The following is a 27002-nucleotide window of genomic DNA, read 5'->3' as shown; positions in this document are numbered from 1 at the left end:
AAAAAATTACATCTTGATGTTATAAGGAAGAGTGTTTATTCTTGTGCTGGGACCGTCAAAGTGGAACAAACTCCCTGTATATCTTTGGCAGCAGAAAAATTTATGTTACTTTAAGAAACTGTTAAAACACCATCTTTTTTTGCCAGATGAAATATGCATCTTGATATGCAGGACTAAATTGAATGAAAAGATCCTCAGCATTTTTTACAGTTTGAAAGTTTAAACAAGAGGTATGAAACTATTATCTTCTTAGATATTGGAACGTTAGGATGAATGTTATATTTGTTTGATGCCAAATTTGTAAAATGATTTAATTATATATGTAATATTGTAATCTGTTTTGATTAAAAGCAGAATAGAAAAACTATACACTGAAATAGGTAGAAAATAGATATTGGGCTGGTTATGGCACTAACCAAAAATGAAATTCAGCCAGCCTCTACTTCCTAATTTTGAACAAAGTCAGTTATGCTGAGGTCCACCAAGCCCATTATCCTGTATCCAACAGTGGCCATTCCAAGTCAAGTACCCAGTAGATCCCATACAAGGTATTAACACATTTTGTATTTTAAAAACACCGCTATCCTGCAGATCTGGAGAGCATCTGTTTTGACAGTCAGTCAAAAGTGCTACAACCAAACTAGTCATTAATGCATGTAGTGAAATGCATTGCCATTGGGCATTTATTTGACCAGAAAATCAAAATATTAATCTGCTGTAGGGCTGATCCCTACAGGCCTAAAACGTAGACCAAGAACCATCTTTTCTGTTCCGAAGCATTGTGGACTTCTTTATAGGATATGTGCATGAACAGCCAAGGACATTTACCAGCCCTGGAATTCGGTTGCTGTGTGAATGTGTGTAGGGAAGCCAGTTTAACATGCATTGCATTGCTGTCTCCCAGGACCTTCTACAAGTACTCTACTATTCTTCTGTGTGACCATAAAGCCCCTGCTGGACATGTTCTTATTGGTCCTCTGTGGGTCACCTGTGCATGCCCTGAATTGCCATGCAATCAGGAGTTAAACAAGCTAGGATGCTGGAGGAGTCTAGATCTGAACTTGTGGAGCTCTGGTGCTTTATAGGAACAATATTTGACAAAAGAAGAATCTGTGGGATTGTGCCTGCTCTTGGCAGAGAGTGAGGAAGACAAAGAGACTATTTGGACACTACCGATCTTGGTCTCTGATTTATAACCTGTGTTCTAGGGTACGGGCAACTGATTGTTTTGGCTTCTGCCTGAAGGAAAATACTTGTACTGGGACAGAGCGAGGATTCTACATCCATCCTGACTGGACTTGGGCTCACTTTATGGTTGTAGTCAAAAAGAGGAACCCTTCCCACTGTGTGAGCTGATGTCAGCTGAACCCAAAAGTGAAGCAGAGGCTTTATCTCTATATGTTTCGCTGGATTAGATAAGGTTACCTTTGCTTTGCTAAGGATCTACCAGGACTTGGTATTTACATTACATTACATTAGAGATTTCTATTCCGCCAATACCTTGCGGTTCAAGGCAGATTACAAAATAATTACAAAAAAGGTATTAAATGAAGAAGATAGCTGGTAATTTCTAGAGGAGATGAAGAGTAGATGAGGTTGCTTTGGGGAATCAGGAAGGTATTGGGGAGTGGTATTGGGAATTGGTAAGGAGCAAGCAGTATTAAGTCATTTGCAGGAATTTCTTGAAGAGTAGAGTCTATTTCTTTTCTGAATGTTTTGTAGTCTGGGGGTCATAATTAGTAGATTGGAGGGTACGTGAATGGAATGTGGGTTTTCCTATGTCTGGTTGATGTAGATTGGATGAGACAGTTGTTTAGGTAGGTTGGGCTGTCACCGTTTATGGTTTTAAATAGTAGACAGTAGAATAGTATTCTTGCCGGGATTGGAAGCCAGTGTGAGCTGAGGTATGCCTCTGTGATGTGGTCATGTTTCTTCAATGAATAGATAAGTCTCAGTGCTGTGTTTTGGATTGTTTGTAATTGTTTTATCATTGTTGCTGGGCAGTTTTGCTGCTTATATTCTTTTATCAGGAATTATAGTTTATTTACATAAGAAAAAACTATATATATATATATAGTTTATTTATATATATAGTGTGATGATTTGTCATATTTTCTGATTACTTAGTAGATTACTTAGGTACTAATTGTGTGCTGACATTTACAGAGATATCTGTGCATAATCATTAATCTGTTTTATACAGCTTGTGCTCTCTCTCTATTTCTTTATTTTCATAATAAAATAAGTTTTAGATATTCTCTGGTCTCATACTTCCAATAAGATTGCAAAGTCTGAACCATTGGGAAACTATTGGGTGTAAGCATTCTCCCTAGACATGAGTACAGAGAGCGCTTATCTGTAATTGCCCAATAGTTTTATGAAGTCCAATTAGTCTTACACTGCCTGTAAAAGGTACTACTGCATTATGAGGTCCTTGTAATTAAATTAATATAAATATAGTCTGGCTCATAAATAAAAACAAGAGCAGAAAGCAGATTAAATCTACATACTTAAATGCATTCACTGCATTCTTATTTAAATCAATCAGGAAAAAAAAAACATCCAATCAAAATATTTAAAAAAAAAAAAAAAAAAATCAGATTGCAAAGACTAAAATGAGAAGTCTAATAGGTCAACAAGTGTCATTATATCACAGGCAAACATTCATCAAATTTTCTTCTATCATCTGTAATTCAAAGCTTGAGGCCATGACAAAGAGGAGGCTCCTGTCAGGATTTTATGGTCTCTATGGAAACCAGACCTATTGGAAAGTGAAACGGATTTGGCACTGAGGAGCTGCTAAGCAAAGCACCTGGCATTGATAGAATCCCCTGCAAAGCTGTTCAATCCAGTCTCAAGAGCCACACTGACGACACTATGCCAGAAGATCTGGAGGACCTACACGCCCAAAGGACTGGAAAAGATCAGATTTTATTCCACTGCTGAAGAAAGGTAACTTCAGGGACTGTACCAACTATAGAACAATCACACTGATCCCCAATGCCAGCAAGGTGCCTCTAAAGATCATCCAGAGGTGCTTGGGCAACATCCTTGATCGAGAATTTCCTGATGCCCAAGCTGGATTCCATAAGGGCAGAGGGACTCGTGATCACATTGCAAACTTGAGGTGGTTCATAAAAAGGTGAGGGAGGACCAGAAGAAGCTCTACCAAGGCTTTTGACTGTGCTGAGCATGACATTCTTTGGGAAGCACTGAGTGAGGCAGGAGTGCCAGCACAGCTGATCAGATTAATCAGATCACTCTACTATGATCAAGAAGCTACAGTGCGAACCAGGTATGGAGACACAGAATGGTTCAAGATCAAAAAGGGTACAAGATAAGAATGCATCCTCTCTCTTTTTCTTTTCAACCTCTATGCAGAAATTATCATGAGGAAACTGGACTTGGATGATTCGAATGTTGGGGTGAAAATAGGCAGAAAAAACCATCAGCAATCAGAGATATGCAGATGATACTACCTGCTGGCAGAGAGTGAGAAGGACCTCAAGAAGTTGATCCTGAAACTGAAAGAAGAAAGCGAGAAAATAGGACTTTACCTGAACATCAAGACCAAAATCATGACTATCAACAACAAGAAAGTCCACAAAAATCAACAATGAAGAAATAGAAGTGGTCAACAGCTTTGTTCTCCTTGGCTCCCTCATTGATCACAGTGGCAGTTTGATAGCAGAGATCAAGTGTCGATTACTACTGAGGCGTGTAGCCATGGTGAGCATGGACCAAATATCAAAGTGAAAGGACATCTCAGTCGCCATCAAACAAGGACTAATCACTGCCAATGTGTTTCCAATCATGACATATGGCTGCGCGACATGGACACTCACAAAAACAGAAGAAAAAAAATCAGTGCCTTCTATGAATCCTATGGACAGCTAGGATCACCAACAAAGATGTTCTTTATCATATAAACCCAGCGTAGTCCCTGGAAGGCAAGATTACCAGACAGAAACTGACGTATTTTGGACATGTGATGAGGGCGAATTCACTAGAAAAAGGAGGTGCTACTCAGAATGGTCAGTGGTAAAAGGAAGCAGGGGAGACCAAAGGCCCATTAGCTGGATACCATCAAGAATGACATGGGAATGAACATCAAGTAATTGAAAAAAGCCGTGGAAAACAAGGAAGCACATTGAGGACTGGCCTACAGAGTATCCAAGGATCAGACATGACTGAATAGATGATAGTAGTATGGAAAAAACTTCTTCTCTGTGATATATGAAACCTCACAACAATTTTGATGTGCTTTAAAGACACATCTTTTTATAGAATCTTTTGGAAGTTAGGCATTGGATGTTTATTCATTTGTATTGCTAATCTCTGTGAACTGCATAGAGCTTAAAGGTATTTGCGGTATACAAGTGAGTTTTTATGTTTTATGTTTATTCCATTTTTAACAATCCATAAGTATCTTCCCTCTGTTTTGACCACAGTCCTGAACCACTTTTGTGCCTCATGGCCTTACACACTTTCAAGCTGCATTGTATATCTCTGTCCTTTGCTGCTCTGGGGCATGAGACACCTCTTTGGTGCAGATCCTGTTTCCTACATTAAGGGTCCCAAAATGTACCCTTTTTAGCCATGCTCTTCTCTCCTGTGCTCAGCTCCTCGATTCCTTCCAATATTTCTGTATCAGCTCCATTGAGCTCAGGATCCCAAATGGAAATCCAGCTGCTTAAGTGGTTCCTCGGACCTCTCAGCCTTCTCTTCCTTGAACATCTCACTAAACCAGCTAACTAGAATATCCCTTTGTTGCCCTATGTAGTAAAAACAAACAAACAGTGATAGATCTTTTACCTATGACTTGCAAGCAATTTTTAGATATGTCCAAGTTTCAAAAATTTGTGATCAGCATGCAAGCTGGCATACCGCATGTGTTGTGTTACAGAATTTTGATTTTATTTGTTCAGTAAAGAATATGTGTTATAATCCAAGAAAAGGGACCAAGTCTTAGAAATCAGCTAGCTAAATAATCAAGATAATGCCAATTCAAATGCAACAAACCACATTTCTATCATTTCATTTACCAGAGATATATTGTTTCAATTAACAAAATTTTTTAGTTATAAATAGAACCCAGTTGACATTATTGCTTCATTTCTCAAGTAAATGTGCACTAAGACTTGGCACCTTTTCTTAGATTGCAACACATAGTAAAAACTTGTGAGGTCAACAAGGGTGTGACCTGGAAATCAGCCTGTTCTCTCATGCACTAGTTCTGAATAAGCACTTTTCCAGTAATGTGAAAAGCAGCATGAGACGCATTCTCAGCATCTGAAATATAAGATGTCATGTTGGGTCAAATGAAAGGTCCATTCAGATATTTACTTTTTTGCTTAGTTTTAGATATTTTTAACTGAATGACTAAATGTTTAAACCTTAGGCTTCCATCTACTTATTAGTGCTTTTGATTATAGACATTTGGTGTTTTTGCAGGGTACTGAAAAAAGGTCCTTCACAGGATTTTTTTGAACACTGAATTTTTCAAGATTATTTTTTTTTTAAATCCTGAAAAAACCACTCTTCAAGGAACTCAGGACATGAGACACTGTATAAGGAACAACCGGGGAACAAAAATAGGAAGGGATATTTTAGGGCTCCTTTTACAAAGCCGCGTTAGTGGCTTTATCGCACGTGACTTTTCATCACGCGCTAACCCCTGCGCTAGCTGAAAAACTATCGCCTGCTTGCTTTGTGGTTATAATTTACTGAGCACTCACATTTTTATAATTATATTTTATTATGTAGTGAGCTTTTTCGTTTGTTTGTTTTGACTTCAAAGAAACTCACACATCAATCCTGATTGCTACATTTTGTACTGATTGAAGATACTTATGTTTTTGACTTACTTGGTCAGCAATCACCTAACACAGAAACAGCAAAAAAAATGAGGGCAAATAAAATCGAATGGCCTATCCAGTCTGCCCATCTCTGCCATCAACTATCGCCTCTTCTTTCCTTACAGATTCTGTGTATCTGTTCCAAGCTTTCTTAAACTCTTGATACAGTTTTCATCCTATAACAGCTCTGGAATGAGGGGCAAAGGATAAAGTTAATAGGCTCCAGAGTCAATCCAAAGAAATACTTTTTTACAGAAAGGGTGGTAGATATGTGGAACAGTCTTCCCAGAAGAAGTGGTGGAGACAGAAACTGTCCAAATTGAAGAAGACGTGGGATAAGCATGTGGGATCTTAGAGAGAAAAAGAGATAATGGTTACTGCAGATGGGCAGACTAGATGAGCCATTTGACCTTTATCTGCCATCATGTTTCTATATTAGGAGGCTTTTCCACAAATTTATCACTCACCATGAAGTATTTCTAAGGAAAGGAGAGCCTGAGAGCCCGTGTTTCGATGGGTGGCTGTAACGTGGGGATGGAGAGCCTGCGTTGTCTCCCATTGGGACAAACGCTCAGCGAGGGTAGGCAGGTGTAGGGAGGGGAGGAGGCAGCTTAGCGGTTGGCTGGTTTTCTCACCGCTGAGTAGTCTCCTGATAGGTGGAGTGTGGGGTTAACAGCTAGGCAGAGTTGATAAAGCCGGGTCCTCAGAGGACCCAGCATCTTCCTGGGTCATCCAGGGCAGCTTTTCCCACCCACCCGACCGCACTTTTTTTCTGGTTCAGTTTGTTTCCGAGATATGGTTCGGGTTTGCAGTTATCCCGAGCTACTGGCTGGTGAGGCTCATCGGGAGATGAGCAGGGGACGGCGGGGAGCCGTACCCAGGGTTCTGTTGTCTCAGGTTAAATGGGCATGTTGGGACATGCCACCCCCCAAGACCCTTGCTGGCATGGCAGGGTTGGGGGCTGAATATTATTGGTCATGGTTTGCTGTGCAGCTCAGGAAACAGTTTTGTTATGCGAGTGTGGTAAATTAATTGGTTGTTAGTAAACAGAGCTGCGGCTATTTCTACCAAGAGTGTGGTCTGGTTATTGGTGAGAAAGGTGGGTTTTTTTAGGGGGTAAGTGGGCCAATACATATCTCACTGTTAATACTTTTTTACAGAAAGGGTGGTAGATGCATGGAACTGTCTCCCAGAAGAAGTGGTGGAGACAGACTGTCTGAATTCAAGAAGGCATAGGATAGGCATATGGGATCTTAGAGAAAGAGATAATGGTTACTGTGGATAGGCAGACTAGATGAGCCATTTGACCTTTATCTGCCATCATGTTTCTGTGATAGGAGACTTTTCCACAAATTTCCTCAAGTTACTTCTGAATCTATCCCCTTTCACCTTCAGTATTTGCACCCTCATTCCATAACTTCCTTTCAGTTGAAAGACTCACCTCACATGCATTTACGTTGCACAAGTATTTAAATGTCTTCATTACATCTCCTTTCTTCTGCCTTTTCTCCAGAGTGTACATATTGAGACCTTTAAGTCTATCCCTATATGCTTTATGATGAAGACTACTGACTATTTTTGTAGTCACCTTCTGGATCAACTTCATCCTGTTTATATCTTTTTTAAATTGTTAGATTCAGAATCTTACATAATATTCTAAATGAAGTCTTTTTATTTGAGTCTTATACGGGGGCATCACTTCCTTTTTACCATACTTTACCATATCGTTTTATACCCTCAACTGTCAACAAGGATTCATTGTGGTTAAGATTTGAGATCATTACAATTATAAGAGTATGCATCCTTCTAGCTTTCACCATCAATGTATCCACCAGTTTGGCCTCCTTAAGATCAAATGCATGCTATCCACCCCATTACATTTCTCATTCAAATCTCCAAGCTTTTTCTTTTTTCCATTGGGGCACCTGCCAATTTTGAACCTGTGACCCTCAGATCCAGAGGAGCCACCTTCCAGGTAGAGCTATTCTAGGTCATAGGGCCAAACATGTTAAGCTCCTTACTGAGCGATGTCGGTGACTGTGTTCTAAAGCTGCTTCTAGAGGTACTACTTGTTAGGTCAGTGCTGCTTGGGATCTCTGCTAGATTTCAATAGTATTTGGCTACTGCCCTTATCTCTCTTGACTTAAACAAGAGAAGCAATTGAATAACAGTTCAGCAAGGTAGGTTTTTTTAAAAGGGTTCAATAATATGCAAACAAAAATATTTTCTCATCATGTTTGTTTTTGGGGGAAGGGGGGGGAGAGAAGCTGAAAATTGCAAGCCTAATTTTTAAAAGTGTTAACATAATTAAAATGGCAAAAGAGCTCTTGACTGAAAAACCCGCCTGAAAAACCCTCCCAAAAAACAAGAACTCTATGGGACAATCAAAAGCTCTCTAAAAAAGGAAGGAGATAACATGTACAATTATAAATCAAAACTGAAAACAAACCCAAATGAGAATATTATGGAGGTCATTTACAGTCAGTGTGGTATTTACCCCAGAGCCCACTGCATAAAACGGGCCCTTGAGTCTAATACATATTAGTAAATGTACATTAGTAAATGATTCCTTTACTGTATATGAGTTAAATGATAGACTAATTCATCCAGGACAAGTGGATGGTAGAAATGAAAGACTAATTTTTACTATGGGTTTGGACAGATCCATGTGATTAAAACTAAGTATGCAATTTGTGATTGGATGATAATTTTTGTTGCTTGAATTTTGATTGGCAATTGTACTAATTACATGTTTATTAATGATTGAGATGTCGAAGTCAATAAAAAGGGGTTACCCTGGGACTCAAGGGGAGAATCTTTGTGGGAATACTGCCAGTTTGCAGATCCACAAGATCTCTCATAAGACCTTATTGATTTAACCTTACCTTATCTGGCTGTCATTCCTTGGTGTCTCTTAGAATCTGGAAATCAAGGGCTGAGAATTTTTCTGGAGAGCCCACTTTACCAAACAGTGAAATTCTTGAGGATGGAGGGAAAATGGTTTTTAAATAGAATAATTTTTTGAGAACTGCTTGACCAAACTGACTGTCATTAAGAATGTTGATCTAAACAGTGATGAAAAGTAAATATGTAGACTGAGGACCAAGTGGCCATTTTGCAGATGACTTGATTGGGAGCAAAGCATAAATGGGCAATAGAAGTTGCCAAAGCTCAAATTCCAGCTTGAGAATATGCAAAGGATATGCAGTCTGCAAGCCAGCAGGAAATGGTCCTCTGGCACTCCCAATCTGTTAGGGTCAAAGGAAGTAAACAGTTGAGTTGTAATTCTATGTGATTTGGTTCGATCCAAGTAGTAGGCAAGAGCTCTTTTACAGTCCAGAGTTTGGATAGCTGACTCTCCAGGATGTACATGTGGTTTGGGGGAGAAAAATGGGTAAAAAAATGGATTGGTTAAGACCACACCAAAGAGTAAACTGTATCCATTTAAACTGGAACAGCATCTAGTAGATGGTTTTCTGGATGCTTCAATAATGTTCAAGACTGAAGATGATAAGAGATGTCTACTTCTGGGAAGACTGATACCAGGCTGTGGGTGCCAACAAGCATAGATTGGTATGAAGGACAGAACATTCATTCTGAGCCAGTAGAGTTGCAAACAATTGAAGTGGCATGGGATCTCAATTGCTGAGTTGCAGAGGGAGAGGAAACAAGGCTTGCCGTGGCCAACATGGTGCTATGAGAATCATTAAGGCTTGTTCTTGGCAAAGTATGAGTACTGTTTTCCCAATTGGTGGTATTGGAACACAGAGGCAGCATCCTTGCCAGTCGAGGAGAAAGGCATCAAATTCAAAGTTGGGACTGAACAGTCGAGAAGTAAAGAGGCAGCTTGTGATTGGTGGGAGACCAAGATCTATGTCAGGAGTCCTCATAATGCGAATTTGGCACAAAGGGACAGATTCTGTAATTGGGTTCCTAAAAAGAAAGCTGCCTATAGTTAGGCACATATTTCATGTCAATCACACTTAGGTGCCCATTACAGAATCGTGCGTAACTAAAACTTAGGTGCTTATTAGGCACCTAAAATGCAGGTCAGTGTTATTAAAGCTTATAATTGAAGCCAATTTACTAATTAAGTGCCTAAGTCACCTTTTATAGAATTTCCCTCAAAGTGCCATGTGGAGTGATCACTCATGAAGTTGAAGAACTACTCAGTTTGTCTGTCAAGCAGTTTTGTTTTCCTGCTAGATATACTGCCTTAAGAAAGATGTGAGCGATTGTTCAAGTCCAAATTTGGATGGCCTTGTGGCAAAGAGGATAAGAGTCTGTGCCACCTTACTTGTTTATATAATACATCACTACGTGATTGTCGGTATGCATGAGAACTATGTGGTTCTGCAAGCTATCTTGAAAGGTGCACAGAGCATTATGGATCACCTATAATTCTAACAGGTTGATTTGGAGTGTCTTTTCATAAGGAGACCAGATTCCCTGAGTGCCTAGGCCCAACCGAGAACTAAAGCATCCTGTGTGAGGACTTTCTGGTGTGGAGGAGACTAGAATAGTAGGTTTCTGGAAAGACTAGATGGAGTGAGCCACCATTGAAGCAATTGTTGAAGATCTGGAGTCACTTGATGGCATGCAGAAAAAGGGGTCTATAGCCTGAATCCATTGTGAGGATTCAGTCTACTATGGCATCCTGAGATGGAGACATGAAAATGGGACTACATAGATGGTGGACGTCATGTGACCTAGAAGACATATGTCATGCCTTAAGATGTGTTCAGGAGGATTCTGACAGGTGTAGTAGAATGTCAAGTCTCTGTTGAGGTAGGAAAGCCTGAGTATGAGTGGTGTCTAAGAGGGCTCCTATGAATTCTAGTTTGTGAGCTGGGGAAAGTTGTGATTTCAAACAGTTGGCTACAAATCCCAGGAGCTCCAGGAGACAAATCAGAGGTGGTGGCCTGGTGAGCTAGAATCTGTGAGGAAGCTTCGACTAACCAGTCATCTTAAAGTATGGGTAGACATTTATTTAAAAAATTTATACACTGCCTAAAGTCTTGGTAGTTTACAAAACAATATACAAAATAAATAACATGAAAGCCATAATTGTGCAATGTTATAGCCACTATTACATACTTGATGAAGACTCTCAGAGCAGAGGCAAGGCCAAAAGGTAGTACTTTGTATTGGAAGTGTCAAGATCCTACTTGAAATCAAAGATATTTTCTATGGGCTGGTAATATTGGCATATGTGTAGGCTTCCTTTAAATCTAGGGAGCAAAGGCAATCAATCATTCTTCTCCAGTAGGGGTAACGGTTCCTAGAGAAACCATGCAAAATCTCTTCTTCACTAAATATTTGTGGAGAGCGTGGAGGGCTAGTATCGGATGGAGATCTCCAATTTTTTTTTAGAATTAGGAAATATTTGGAGTAAAACCCTCTACCCCTCTCTCTCGATGAAACTGCTTGTATTGCATTGAAGTGAAGAAGGGCTGAGAGCTCCTGGTGAAGCGGAGATTTCTGGAAGGAGTTGAAAATAAATTCTTTGGAGGGTGGGTTGGAGGTATTTTCTGAAGGTGGAGAACATACTCTCAAGAAACCACCTGAAGGACCCATCTGTCTGGTGTTATATGGGTCCAGCATTTATAACAATGGTGGCAACTCCATTGGAAGAGGGAGAGATACTTTGGCAATGCTCTCTAAGACAGTGTTATTCAACCTTTTACACCCATGGACTGGCAAAAATAAAAGAATTATTTTGTGGACTGGCAAACTACTAGGACTAAAATTTAAAAACCCCATTTCCGCCCCATCTCTGCGAGCTCGGTCCCCACAAATCATCTGATCCCATCCACACAAGCCTCAGTTATGATTTTATATTGAATGTATTTTATTAAAGTATAAAAAGAAACAATATTCTGTACAATTGTCATTTTATAAATACAAATAATACAGAGCAAGGATCAACAAAACCCCTGTCTCCCCTCCCCTTCATATATATCCCCTCTATTATCAAGAAAACTGAACAAGCCAAATTATTACAGAATGTACACAGAAATATCATGCTAACAGAATACTGCAGTCACACATGACAGGAATAGTTTCAGGGGAGTGCAACTAGGGCAACTGCCCCCTGGTCAGAGAGCGCCCTAAGCCAGCTCCCTAAGAAGCACTGCTTGGGCTTTGCAGTCCCCAGTTATGTCTAACACCAGCTCTAGCAGGATATATATTTCAAATCTGATATATTCTAATCACAAAATAGAAATAAAATTATTTTTTTCTACCTTTTTGTCATCCCTGGTTTCTGCTTTCATCTTCTTTTCACTCTCTTTCAATCCAGCATCTGCCCCTTCCATCCACTGTCTGTCCTCTCCCCTTCCATATGGTATCTGTCTTTTTTCTATGCCCCTCTCCCCTTTCCATCCAGCCTGCGCCCGCGCCCCCTCTCTCCTTTTTACATGATTCATTCCAGCTTCACTGCTCTCTTCATTTTTATCTCTCCTACACCAGATCTACCATCGTTGTTCCTCTCTGCTTATTTTTCTGATGACTCCTTCCCATCATTAATCTCTCTACTTTCTCATGCCTGTCTCTCCCCTTCCTCTCCTCTAATCTCCCTGCCAGCTGTTTCCTTCCTTTTTTCCTTCTCCCTTCCCTCCTCCTCCTGTCCAGCAGTAACTCTCTTCCCTTCCTCCCCTCCCAGCAGTATCTCTCCTTCTCCTTCCCTCCAAGTCCAGTAGCAGCTGTCCCTTTTCCCTTGCCCAGCAGCTTCCCAGACTCCTTTCCCTCCTCCCTTCCCAGCAGCATCTCTCCTTCTTCTTCCCTCCAGGTCCAGTAGCAGCTGTCCCTTTTTTTCCCTTGCCCAGCAGCTTCCCAGATTCCTTTCCCACCTCCCCTCCCAGCAGCATCTCTCCTTCTCCCTCTCCAATAGCAGCTGTCCCTTTCTTCCCTTGCCCAGCAGCTTCCCAGACTCCAATAGTGGCTTTCTCCCCTCCCAGCAACTCTCCTTACTTCCCAGCGCAGCGATTCAGGAAGGCTGCCTCGGGTCCTTTGTTGGGTCACGCCGCCTCTGAGGAAACAGGAAGTTGCACTCAGCAAAAGCCCCAAGGCTACCTTCATGAATCGCTGTGCTGGGAAATAAAGGAGAGCTGCAGAGAGAGGAGAAAGTCACTGTCGGAGGCTCCCCATGATTTCTCTGGCCCAGCATGGACCAGATGAAAATAACTCGATCTTGCCGGCCCTGCGCAGACCGGTAGGAATTTCCTGGGGACCAACACCAGTCCGCAGACCGGCGGTTGAAGAACAGTGCTCTAAGAGAATGTTAAAAAGACTGCTGAGATTTTGAAATAAAAGACGTTTGTGGCTTTTGTCATCTTTGCTGATGAGGGCATCGTGAGTAGACGGGCGTCATTAGGAGGCAGGCTGAAAGAAACCAATGCCTGGATGTAAAATAAGGCTGTCGTCTATAAGGTACAGTATACTTATGCATTGTGTTGTTGGAGCAGATTGTACATTGGATAAATGTCTTGCAATCTGTATGTTTCTTTATCTTTTCAGTAGCCTCCTCTATGCGATCCCCGAAAAGGTCATCTCCTATACATGGGACATTTGATAAACAGTCTTGGACATAAGGCTCTAGGTCAGAAACACAAAGCCATGCCTGCCTAAGCATAGCAATTGAAACTGCTGATATTCTAGACGAGATGTCAAAAACATCAAGAACAGATCTCAATATTTCCTTGATTCTAAGAAGTCTTTGGTGAGGCATTAAAAAGCTTCCTGTTGGTCTGAAGGAAGGTATATTTGGCATTTGCTGAATTAAAGACCTAGGTAAAGTCATATAAAAATGATAATTCAGTATGTGGGTGGTAAGTATGAATGATTGAAAAACCTGCCTACCAAATCTGTCCAAGGTTCTGCCTTCTCTTCCAGGAGACGAACTAGCATAAGAACATGAGCTATGAGCACATTTAAGACCATTTCCACTACCAAGAACTGGTGTTATAGTTGTGGTTTGTCGAAGGCATAAGAATAGCCTTACTGGGTCAGACCAATTGTCAATCTAGCCCAGTATCCCATCTTCACAGAGGTCAATCCAAGTTACAAGTACCTGGCAAAAAAACAAATAGTAGCAGCATTCATGCCACCAATCCAGGGCAAGCAGTGGCTTCTCCCATGTCTGTCTAAACAGCAACTATAGACTTTTCCTCCAGGAACTTGTCCAAACCTGCATAATGTGTCCAATTTTCTAGGAGTTACTGGGATCGAGAGGATTTTCCCAGTTCTTAGAGTTTTTCATTAATTTGTGGAGAGCAGTAGTTTTTAAACCTGTCCTGGGGATCCCTCAGCCCATTAGATTTTTAAAATATGCCTAATGAATATGCATAAAGCCGATTTGCAAATCTACATCATGCATATTCATTGGAGATATCATGAAACTCGAATGGTTAGGGGGTTAGGGGGTCCCCTAGGACAGGTTTAAGAACCACTGGTGTAGAAGAAGCTTCACACAAGAGAGACTTTCAGGCTGGGATTGTCTCCTAGGAAGAGGAAGTGAAGGATCCAACAGGATTCCATAAGATTCCTCAGCAGAAATATTAGTATCAGACAAATGAATGGAGAGATCCGAGTCAAGATTGTGGAGGAGAGGTGCATCAAGTGCATCTCAATGGAGACAAAGAGCGTTGAAAGGTGGCCCAGAAGTATGCCTGAATGAGGAAGCACGCGGTGAATGATGTCAGAAAGAGACTTGATGTCAAGGAATGGAAACTCAAAGCCTGGAATGTAGACAGACAATGAGTTCAATCTCAATGTTGTGATGAAGATCGATATTGAGGATGTGAATGCTGCAAAGCAGCATCTGGCTATATTATGTCAGGCTGCTGAGGGAAAGAGTGGCCTGGATTGTAGCAAGGGTGCCAATTCCTGCTGCAATAAGAATTTAATCTGGTCCTGCAGGAAAGTTGCTGGTACCACTGTAGTCAAAGGTACAGTCGACTCAGGCAGGAGTAGAGGCTTCGGGGACTTGGTTTCAGGAGGACATGCAGCCAGAGAAAGCATCTGTAGAGGAGCTGATGATGGCAAAGAGATGACAGTCCTTCAACCATCAGCACTTCTGGGACTTGACTCATGAACCAAAGCGGTAGTCCACTGATTACTTCCTATTGACCAGTATATGGGTAATAGGAAAGTATCGGAGGCCAACTCAAGGCTAGAAAAATATGTATGCCAATTTGATAGTCAAAATTTACAAACTTGAATTTCCAACAGTAACATTGCTCCCATAAAAAAAAATCAAAATCACGCAAGAACATAGGAAAAGATTTCTTCTTAAGAAACAGCAGGGATTAAAGCTGGTTGGTAAATTTTTACTGCATTTTCCTTGTAAATGTTGCGTGATCTATTCTTTTTTTGACCCTGAACAAGTTGGAGCAAGCTGTACTGATAGCAGATGATGTTAGTTGACTCCCTAAAGGAAGTTTTCCTGTTTCTTAAAATTGCCCTCTAGATTCAAAGTTTTTTTTGTTCCTTGATTACCCTCAATTTGTTGACTATGTAGCACTATATATTTCTTAAATTCTACTGGTCTTGGACCTTTGTGTCTTCCTTGAATATTTCTAAGAGCTTTTCTGTATCAAGTACTCCTTGTTTGAAATGCAAATTTAAACAAAACTATGAATGCAGTAGCAAAATTGAGAACATTTGAAATGTGATTTGAGATGGTTAAAGGTTTTCATAACTACTTTCACATGAGAGCATAATCACATAGAGTGAATGAATCACTGGTCAACAAAAAAAGTTTTTTTTTGCTACTAAGAACATAAGAAGTGTTCTTAGTTAATTTAATGACGCTGATTTCAGATCTGTAATTGAAATTCAGCTAGCATGTCAAGTTTCTGAGATACACGTTACTGATTTTTTTTTTTTTTTAGAGAGTTTGCCATATTGGCACAATATTGCAAGTATGAACTGTGTGCCATGAAACTTGTGTTAAGGAGTTTACTCTAAAAAGAAACAAGGACAATAAAGAGACACGTTACAGCATATATTTGCGCCTCTCTTAACTCACACAAAAGTGATGTCACACAAAAGCATATTCAGAAATGTTTGAGACACTTTGCAAGAACCAACAATAGTCTCCCATCATACTGGGATTGAACTTTCCCTGACATCTGCTTTTCATCACCTTGATATCTTGATGAAATCTTTCTCCATGCTCATCACTGACATCAGCAAGATTGGGTCAATAACTCTACCGTGACGTGTCAGTGTGAAAGTTTATACTAAAAACTGATTGTGCTGCTTTTTCTACCTGTGAATTTTTATATTTGGTTTTGTCTAAGATATTATAATTTTTATATTGTTTGTTTTTGTCTGATATTATAATTATAATAATAATCTTAGACAAATACAAAATATAAAAATTCACAGGTAGAAAAAGCAGCACAATCAGTTTTTAGTATAAACTTTAAATTACTGGTATATGTGATCGATGAGCTGTGATATTCTGTTTACAGAAACAGTAAAATACTGACACTTCATGGTAGCGTTATTGACAAAAATGATATAAACACAAATTGACAACTTAAAAACAGGATGTGATAGACGAAAACTGTTTTCAGATTTAGAGTCAGCATGTGGCCCTTCTTAAGGTACAGGTGACAGAACTCCAGCAGCAAAATGATTGTTGACCAGTGATATATACGATGGTACTTAAGTCTACTGCAAAACAGGATTACTGTTTCACCAGAGAGCGTTATATAATATGCAATGTTCCTATGCTAGGCATAAAGACCCCAAGGGGAAGGAGAGGTAATGCTAGAACATCCATCTTTAGGACATATCTGAGCAATTTCCAGCTCTCATTAAATGATCCACCCAGCTTGTGAGAAAAGCACATTGCTCCAAAGTTCTAAAATGCTGAAAATACATTCTATTAAAATTATAGCACTCGACACTTAAAGCTGTGATTACTTATTCTTACCTGTGATAGCAAGTTCTGGACTACCACAGCTAAAGCCTCAAACTTCCGGTTACTATTTGCAAGGAACTGCTTCAGTTGCCGAATGATTCCACATTGTTTCTCACATTTTGTTCTGCTCTCTGCTAGCTCATGAGCTTGTGTCTCATCAGGAAGGGTATGCGCTTGGGTGCATGGACTTCTCTGATTTGTCTTCTGCTTGTTCTTTTCAACTGAATAGAAAGAGATCAATTTTCATTTCAACTATATTACCTAGTCAGGCACTGGGGAAATGCTGTTAAACACAATCATATCAATCACTGAGTCAAAGTATAGTTTGCCCTTATAAAGCAGTTCTTCAAATTTCTCTTAGCCCAGGGGTAGGCAATTCTGGTCCTCAAGAGCCGGAGGCAGGTTAGGTTTTCAGGATATCCACAATGAATATGTAAGAGATGGCTTTGCATGCACTGCCTCCTTGAGATGCAAATCTATCTCATGCATATTTATTGTGGATATCCTGAAAACCTGACCTGGCTCCGGCTCTCGAGGACCGGAATTGCCTACCCCTGGCTTAGCCAATCAGCATACCTGCATTCAAAATCATAACAATAATCCCTAAGTAAAATGAGTTCCAAGACTTTCCAGCAGCCAGAGATCACACCAGCAGCATGGAAGCTATATTCAATTAAGATTCCCCCTCCACCATTATTCTGTATGTAGACCACTTGCCTACAAAACGCATATATTTTAAAATTCAGATTTTTATACCCAGAGGGGGGACTTAATCAACTACATTGGCTTAAAAGGTCACTCTCCCTCATTTGCTTAGCTTCCATAGGCTGATTTACACATTTGTCACCTAGATGGTCACCGAATTTAAGTTTCATGAATTATACATTCTCTCACTCTGCCAATGTTTATGTTTACCAGACTTTCTAAGCATGCCTATCACATTTGAACTTTTTATAAAGCCAAAGATCTTATCATTAAGGTCCTCTTTTACTAAACTGTGGTAGAGGTTTCTATGGTCTGGGGAACTAAATACTCCGATGCTCATAGGAATTCTATGACAATCTAATCAAGCAGACAAACAGAAGTAGTGGGCTAGGGAGTTTCTCAGAGAGCTCATGCACTATTGGGGAATTACAAGTATGGTTATTATGAAAAATGGGGCCATTTTATTGCCACATTAAAAGTGGCTTCAATGCATGAGAAAGACTGGCATTTTTTAATGCTGTTCGGCAAGAGGGATCCTTATTCAGACATTTGCCAATTCTCCCATTCAGGGCTAGTATTTAAAGCCATTTTGACAAATACAGTGACCCAACTTGCTACTTGAAGGGAGTGGGGGAACTTTCACACTGCCCATATTAAGATATAGCTGGATGTATTTTCTATCTGTGGATTTTGTGCCAATTTCCAGCTAGAAAACTTGAATGCTAACTAGGTAGATATTTTTCTCCACCAACCTAAACATACTCCTGGGGAAAGCCTCTTAATGTAGCTAATTTTAGAAAAATGCACAGACTTTTGGCCACATTGAAGGGCAATTTCCAGAGAACGTATTACGAATAAAGATTTTTTTACTTGAGTAAATCACTGTGAAATTTGTCCTTACTGAATATTTCTATTCTTACTATTGAATTCCTTTCATTTGGAAATGTTTCGATAGCTCTCCCCCCTCTGTTCCCCCATCAGAAATGTTTTGGAAGAGGTAGATTCTACCAGAGTAAGACCATTATAAAATTTCTTCAAATAAGGATGTACCAGCTGGTTATGCTTTATGGGAAATATTCGATACTTATAAAAGGAACAAGATCAGATCAGCCGGACATCTGCTTGTGGATCTTCAGAACCTCTCTCTCAAAGCAAGCATGGGGAGGGGGAAATTGAGGGAATACCTGTTACAAGATTTATCTTTTCACTTAGTAGAACAAATAGAAAAACTAGCACTGGAAAGAACAGCAAAAGATTTTAACTTAGCATCGCGTATGTCAGTAATAGAGAAGATTTAGTTACCTCACAAATCAGGGATATGTTAAACATTTATTTATGTTACTTGTACCTGAGTATCTTCTAGTTCACAGGCAAAATATTTTTGGGAATGTATTTGTGGTTGGTTTCTGATAATCATTTCAATTAGCATTTTTTAAACATGCATTAGAATAAGTATAAAGAGATTCCATACACATTGGCCCTGATTCTGTATAGGACGCCCGGGAGAGGTGTCCTATTCAGAATCGGGCCTACACTAAACCCCGATTCTGTAACCGGCGTCCATGTTACAGACGCTGGTTAGAGAATCGGGTTAGATTAGACACGGCCCGCTACACTTATCGCGGCAAGGGATCTCTCTGCCGTCATAAGTATAGCGGGCCTCGGCCCCCTGTCCGATTGCAGGTAGGAGGGTGCCCAAAACCTCATGCCGAAAGATGCTCCCCCCCGACACAACCGATCGCCCCCCCCCCCCCGACACTACCGATCTCCCTCCCACCCCGACACTACCGATCTGGCAGGAGGGTGTCCAAACCCTCCTGCCAGAAGATGCCCCCCCCCGGCACTACCGATCACTGGCAGGAGGGTGCCCAAACCATCCTGCCAGAAGATGCCCCCCCCTGACAATATCGATCGCTGGCAGGAGGGTGCCCAATCCCTCCTGCCCGAAGACGCACCCTCCCCCCCCCGCGCTAACAGCCCCCAAACCTCTACCCCACCAAACTAACTTTTTCTTTTGGCCAGACGGGTCTTGCCCGTCCGGCAGGTAGGCCCGCCTCGTTGAAATTAGGCAGGTCCGCCCCTTCCCGCCGAAGCCTAAGGCCTGATTGGCCCAGGCTCTAGAAGCCTGGACCAATCAGGCCTTAGGCATAGCGGATCTGCCCATCCCCACTTAATCTAAGGCCTGATTGGCCCAGGCTCTAGGCGCCTGGGCCAATCAGGCCTTAAACTTAGTGGGGATGGGCGGACCCGCTATGCCTAAGGCCTGATTGGTCCAGGCTTCTAGAGCCTGGGCCAATCAGGCCTTAGGCTTCGGCGGGATGGGCCGGGAAGGGGCGGGCCTGCCTCATTTCGACGAAGTGGGCCTGCCGGCTGGACAGGCAAGACCCGTCTGGCCAAAAGAAAAGGTTAGTTTGGTGGGGTGGAGGTTTGGGGGCTGTTAGCGCGGGGGGGAGGGTGCGTCTTCGGGCAGGAGGGATTGGGCACCCTCCTGCCAGTGATCGGTAGTGTCGGGGGGGGCATCTTCTGGCAGGAGGGTTTGGGCACCCTCCTGCCAGCGATCGGACAGGCGGCCGCAGCCCGCTATACTTATAGCGGCAGAGAGATCCCTTGCCGCAATAAGTATAGCGGTCGCGTCTACTTACAATGTAGACCAGCATTTTGTTGGCCTGCATTGTAAGCGTCTCTTCCTCTACTAGGGAGACGCGTAGGGCCGCCTAGGTTCGCCTAAGGCCCGCCTAAGGCCCTTAGGCGAGCTTAGGCATCTTGCGGGCCTCCCTAGGCTCCCGGAGGTGCCTTCAATATAGGCGGCCTGCCTGGGGAGCATTTTTTTAAAAAACGTGCATCCCGATTGGCTGATTAGACAGCTGTAGGACGCCTACAGCTGCCTAAAATCGGGACGCACTTTGTAGAATCAGGGCCATTATGTTCATACTTCAATGTGCATTAAATCCATCAATCATATTCTTTAAAGTACACCCCACAATATGGTGCTAATACACATGTACCTCCTTCCTTTGTTGTTTTCTCTCTCTCAGGTTCTTCAGTATAATGACCTCAACCTTTTCCTATCATAATAAAATTTTACATTACACTGGTTCCAATCGTAATTAGTTTAGCAAAGTTTTGTATTATTCACCGTTATCATTTACGGCTATTGTAAACATAATGTAAATAAGTCATAAGTCTGTAAATTCAAATATTTTGTGTTCCTGGCTCTTTATTAGTCCCATACAGACTGTTTATCCACTGTCTATGTAATTTTTGGAATGTCCCGTCATTCGGGACACACGATAGGAAAAGGTTAAGATGTGTTTTCTTAGATTCTGTAGTAAGGTTTAGTTACATCTTCCAGTTCTTCAAAATAGATTATCCATTAGACCTGTAAATACTCCTGCTGTGATCTATTCCTATGGATTTTCAAGACAGGGGAAGTTTAAATGCCCCTTTCGGACAACAGCTAGCTTCTTGAATTTCAAATAATACAGCCAGACTGATTTGGAACTATCAGATGTGTAATTTTAACATGGAAATTTTTTTTAACACAAACCTGATCTGAGGAACATCAGCACAGACATGCCAGAAGAGACTGTCACGAGAGATAAGTCAGGCAGCAATCAAAGAAAGAGCACAGTCAAATGTGGACTACACTGTCACGATACATCAGCAAGCAAACAAAAATATCATCTTTACCAAGGAAACGCTAGTGTTGAAATTGCATAAGTGTCAAGAAATTGAAGAGCGTGCAAATTGTTATCCTGGGGGAACAATTTTTTTTTTTTTTAATAGAATGCCATTCATAAGGTGTGGCTTTTCTCTGTCCCAGGCCAGCACCTCCCCCAAATTTATTCTTATGTTCAAACTTCTACCCTTCAAAAAGTGTCACTCTCTAACTAGCTTGAACCCTCTGTTTAAACTAGATCTCCTTTCCTTAATAACTTTATTCTTTTATATCGCCATAACCAAAAGTTCTAGGCGGTTTACACTAAAAAGAGCTGGACAATCAGCGAAATACAATAATACAGTAAAAAATGCAAATATTTGTAAAATAGAATTTCAGTAATAAAACTCACTAAGTAATAAACTTACCAAACAAAGTGGTCTTAATTAATTTCCGAAAACTGCAATAGGTTAACATAGCTTGCTGAATATATTTACCTAACCAAGATTGTTGCCTACCAGCTTAAAATACTAGGGTCCTATCTAAGAAGGTCTTATCTACACCCATTAATTTTTGGATAATCAAATAAGAAGTTTCTAGTTTCTCTTGATGGTCTATGCCAGTGGTCCCCAACCCTGTCCTGGAGGACCACCAGGCCAGTCGGGTTTTTGGGATAGCCCTAATGAATATGCATGAGGCAGATTTGCATGCCTGTCACCTCCATTATATGCAGATCTCTCTCATGTATATTCATTAGGGCTATCCTGAAAACCCGACTGGCCTGGTGGTCCTCCAGGACAGGGTTGGGAACCACTGGTCTATGCAATACAAAATGAGGAAAAAGGTAAACTGGAGACAATCCTGATATCAGCTTAAAGTAGAACTTCATACTACTACTTTTTACTGTTCCTATAATGCAGGGGTAGGGAACTCCGGTCCTCGAGAGCCTTATTCCAGTCGGGTTTTCAGGATTTCCCCAATGAATATGCATGAGATCTATTTGCACACACTGCTTTCAATGCATATTCATTGGGGAAATCCTGAAAACCCGACTGGAATATGGCTCTCAAGGACCAGAGTTCCCTACCCCTGCTATAGTGCTACCACATGCATGCAGCACTGTACATTAAACATTCGAGACAGTCCCTGCTTGAAAGAGCTTACAATCTAATTATGACAATCAGGTATGGAATTACAAAGGAATGATGAGGTGAATAGGGTAGGAGACTACTACAGAGGGAAGACAAACAGATATGGGTGCTTAAGTGGGTTGGGTTAGGACTTAAACGCAGCTTCAAAGAAGTGGGCCTTCAGCATGGATTTGAACACTGCTAGAGACAGATTCTAATGTATCGAGTCAGGCAGTTTGGTTCCAGGCATATGGCACAGTAAAGTAGAAGGGACAGAGTCAGGAGTTGGCAGTAGAAGAAAATGGTACAGACAAGAGACTTACCTGATGAACGGAGTTCCTGGGGCAGAGTATAGGGAGATATAAGAAAGGAGATACTGAGGAACAGCAGAGTGAATACACATATAGATCAATTAGAGGAGCTTGAACTGTATGTGGAATCGGACAGGGAGCAGGTGAAACAACTTGATGTGAGCATAACGATACTGGCAGAATATGAAGTGTGCAACAGAATTCTTAACAGATTATAGGGGGATTAGCTATGACATAGGTATCCAGGAATCATCCATCTGTAATGTCAATTTACAATAATCTTCAGAGCTAAGAGGTACCATTCAAGAAATATGTTTCCTGATGTTTTAAAGAAAGTCACACCATGGTGGAGGTCACTTAAGCACTTGGATTTACAGACTGTTGGAAGTAATGATTTCACTTTTAGCATTAGTAGCTTCTTCTGCTGGCATAGAAAGAATATTCTCTCCCAACCCCCACCCTGTACTCTCAAACTTCCAGCCCTCATATACACACCCACCCACCGCAATAAGAACATAAGAGTTGCCTACTAAGTCAGATCCAAGGGTCCATCTAGCCCAGCACCCTTTGTCTAACAGTGGCCAGACTAGGTTCAAAGTTCTTGGAAGAGTCCCAGAAAGTTGCAAGATTTCATACTAAACTTTCAATTATAAGCAATGGCTTTCCCCAAGACTATCTTAATAGTTTATGGACTTTTCCTCCATTAATCTGTCTAAACCTTTTTTAAACCCAGCTATATTGGTTACTTTTACCACTTGTTTCAGCAATAACTTTCAAATTTAAACTATAGGTTCAGGGCCTACATTATAGATAAGTATGTTATTACAGTTAATTTACATAGCTATGGATTTCAAACTGAGTGGATAAATTTCTTTGAAAATGTGGATTATTTAAATGCTGTTTCATTTATATACAGGTTTAGCACTTGACAAGTACAGGGGGTGGGGGAGATCATGATTATACTGACTAAGGATCTTAAGTGCCAGTCTTAGCTAGGGCTGCATTTGTGGCTTACAAATTTGTAGAGTCCCTTCTCTCCTCTCTTTACATATTGTTCTGGTGCACAAAAATACATATTGGAATTATAGTTTTGGTTCTCCATGCAGCTTGCATATTTCTGGCTTTAGCCACTCCTTGTCATTATTTTACTTCTTGAAATTCACAAATACTGTCACCCCAAGGTCTTTCTTGTAGTCCATGCACATGGCCTCTTTTCCCTATTGCATATAGCCCCTTAAGATTGCTATATTCCAAATGCCATTTTCTGCTAGCCTTTACTTAATTTTGCAGATCACTTCTCATTTTCCACTACCTCTAAGTGTCTACTCCATTGCAAATCTTCCCATCATCTACAAAATAAGCAATATTTTCATTCTAACCCTTCTGCAATATCAAAGACTTTGAACAGAATCAGCCCCATAATGGATCACAGGAACTCCACCATTCATTTTTTTCCCCCCACTCTTTTGACCAGTTCTAATCCAGTTCACTACTTTAGTTGAAAGCTTCAAGCTGCTCAATTTATTTATGAGCCTCCTATGAAGGAATCTGTCAGACTGCTGAAATCCAAGTAGACTGTATCCAGCACGTGTCCTGCTACTTATTCAAATAAAACAGATTTATATGAATTCTCCTTTAAACCATGGTACCTTGGATTTTGTAACACATTGGATTCTTGAAAGTTGACTATCCTAACTTCGGAGGTTGGAAAAGTAATGGAGACACAGCTAAAGGAAAGACTTAACAGACTTGTTTTCCGCCTCTTCCATTTCCACGAAGAAGAATCGCATCTTCCTTCTCAAATCCTGTGGGGTCTCTCCCATCATCAAAGATCTATCAAAATCATCCTTAATAGGACCCACCATAACCTCTCGAGCTCCTCAGTATGATGAGGTTTCTCATTAGGCCCTAGGTTTCATCTACTCTATTTCCAAGTTTTTCATATAAAGACATCAGCAACCGTTGTAGTTGTCTACTCCATTTCCACCTATACCTTTGTCAACTAACTGTGGCCCTTCTCTGGAAGTTTCTTCTGTAAATGAAGAACAAAAAGTATGTCTAGCATATCTACTTTTGCTTCATCACTTCAAAAAGATAGTCCTTTACCTCTTTCAGTCTTACAATTCCCTTTTGTCTTCTTCCTTTTCCCAACATACTTGAAAAACTAACTTTACTTTACATCTTGAGCCATTTTTTCTTCTGCCCATGCTTTTGCTATTTCTTTTACCTTAATTTGCACAGTTTTTCCAACTTTAGGTTTTTCTGGACAACCCTAGACAGTGTTACTAATTCAGCTGGGTAAGTTTTAGGTAGCTGCTAGTATCGCCTATTTTCTTTCAGCCTTGCAGCCACTGGGGTAAATAGGGTATTTCATTAAAAGGAGGTTGTGGAAGCATGAAATACCATGAACTGAAAATCTCCCTTATAAAAAGAAAAAGAAAAAGCCCTTTACCTTATCCTAGCAGCTCTGATATTGAGAAGGGCTATGGTCAGATTGAACTGAGGGAAAATGGAGAGTAGCACTGTCCATTTCTCATAAAAATTAAAAGCTTGTGGTCAATAGGAAGTCACAAATTGAAGATGAGTTAAGAACATAAGAACATAAGCAGTGCCTCCGCCGGGTCAGACCATAGGTCCATCCTGCCCAGCAGTCCGCTCCCGCGGCGGCCCGAACAGGTCACGACCTGTCCAAATCACCAGAAGGGGCCCCCATGCCACCTTGGTTTCCTATTGAGTCCTATCTTCCCATCAAAGTCCTAGCCCTCCGGTCTTGCACATGCACGACCTGGTCGGGTTTCTATACTTATTTTCTGGTTAGCTTTCTCAGTATCCCACGATCCCTTTATCCCTCAGGAATCCGTCCAGTCTCTGTTTGAATCCTTGTACCGTACTCTGCCCAATCACGTCCTCCGGTAGCGCATTCCAAGTGTCCACGACCCTTTGGGTGAAAAAAAACTTCCTTGCATTCGTTTTGAACCTATCTCCCTTCAGTTTCTCTGAATGCCCCCTCGTACCTGTTGTCCCCTTCAGCCTGAAGAATCTGTCCCTATCCACCCTCTCTATGCCCCTCATGATCTTGAAGGTCTCTATCATATCACCCCTGAGCCTCCTTTTTTCCAGAGAGAAGAGCCCCAGCCTATCCAACCTCTCGGCATATGGGCAGTGTTCCAGCCCTCTTACCAGTTTCGTTGCTCTCCTTTGGACTCTCTCGAGTACCGCCATGTCCTTCTTGAGGTACGGCGACCAATATTGAACGCAATATTCCAGATGCGGCCGCACCATCGCTCGATACAGTGGCAAGATGACTTCCCTCGTCCTGGTTGTTATGCCCCTTTTTATGATGCCCAGCATCCTGTTGGCTTTTTTTGAGGCCGCTGCGCACTGTGCAGATGGCTTCAGTGATGCATCCACCAGCACTCCCAAGTCTCTCTCAAGACTGCTTTCTCCCAACAATGCCCCCCCCAATTTGTAGTTGAACAACGGGTTTTTTTTTCCCTATATGCATGACCTTGCATTTTTCCACGTTAAAGCGCATTTGCCATTTGTTCGCCCAGTCTTCCAGCTTGTCTAGGTCCCTTTGCAGGTCCTCACACTCCTCCCTGGAGCTAACTCTGCCGCACAGTTTGGTATCGTCTGCAAATTTTATAACCTCGCACTTTGCTTCCTTTTCCAGGTCATTGATAAATATGTTGAAGAGTAACGGCCCCAGCACCGATCCCTGCGGCACACCGCTCGTGACTCCCCGCCAGTCAGAATATTGGCCCTTCACTCCGACCCTCTGCAGTCTACCCGACAACCAGTGCTCTATCCATCGGTGCACATCCCCTCCCACCCCGTGGTTCCACAGCTTCCTAAGCAGCCTTTCATGTGGCACCTTGTCGAAAGCCTTTTGAAAATCGAGGTAAATGATGTCGATGGGTTCCCCATTTTCCACCCGACTGCTTATTCCCTCAAAGAAGTACAGAAGGTTCGTTAAGCATGACCTACCCTTACAGAATCCGTGCTGGCTTGTTCTCAGTAGGCCATTTCTCTCAATGTGCTCGCATATGCTGTCCTTGATCATAGCTTCCACCATCTTCCCTATAATTGAAGTCAGGCTCACCGGCCTGTAGTTCCCGGGGTCACCCCTCGATCCCTTTTTGAAGATAGGTGTGACATTCGCCAATTTCCAGTCCTCTGGTACCTCTCCAGTTTTCAAGGATAGGTTACAAACATGCTGGATTGTGCCCGCTATTTCTTGTTTTAGCTCCTTCAGAACCCTCGGGTGGATCCCGTCCGGACCCGGTGATTTGCCGCATTTTAACCTGTCTATCTGTTTGAGGACATCCTCTGTACTTACCTCTATGTGCTCTAATTTCTCAGCCTGTTCCCCACTCATGAGCTCCTCTGAGTCCGGTATATTAGATG

At 41.5% G+C, this 27002-nt stretch overlaps 1 protein-coding gene across 9 annotated transcripts in view; it reads right to left on the bottom strand.

Moving 5' to 3' along the window:
* The window catches only part of MTUS1 (microtubule associated scaffold protein 1), a 346310-nt gene that overhangs the window by 86763 nt on the left and 232545 nt on the right, over positions 1-27002 (bottom strand). For all 9 annotated transcript variants that reach the window (XM_033944129.1, XM_033944141.1, XM_033944126.1 and 6 more), the window contains one exon: positions 16804-17012. In XM_033944129.1, coding sequence (XP_033800020.1) covers positions 16804-17012 — 209 coding nt within the window. The remainder of the gene's footprint in view (positions 1-16803; positions 17013-27002) is intronic.

Source organism: Geotrypetes seraphini, chromosome 1, assembly GCF_902459505.1.
Source record: "Geotrypetes seraphini chromosome 1, aGeoSer1.1, whole genome shotgun sequence".
Taxonomy (NCBI): domain Eukaryota; kingdom Metazoa; phylum Chordata; class Amphibia; order Gymnophiona; family Dermophiidae; genus Geotrypetes; species Geotrypetes seraphini.
This window is presented reverse-complemented; position numbering and strand designations above follow the sequence as displayed.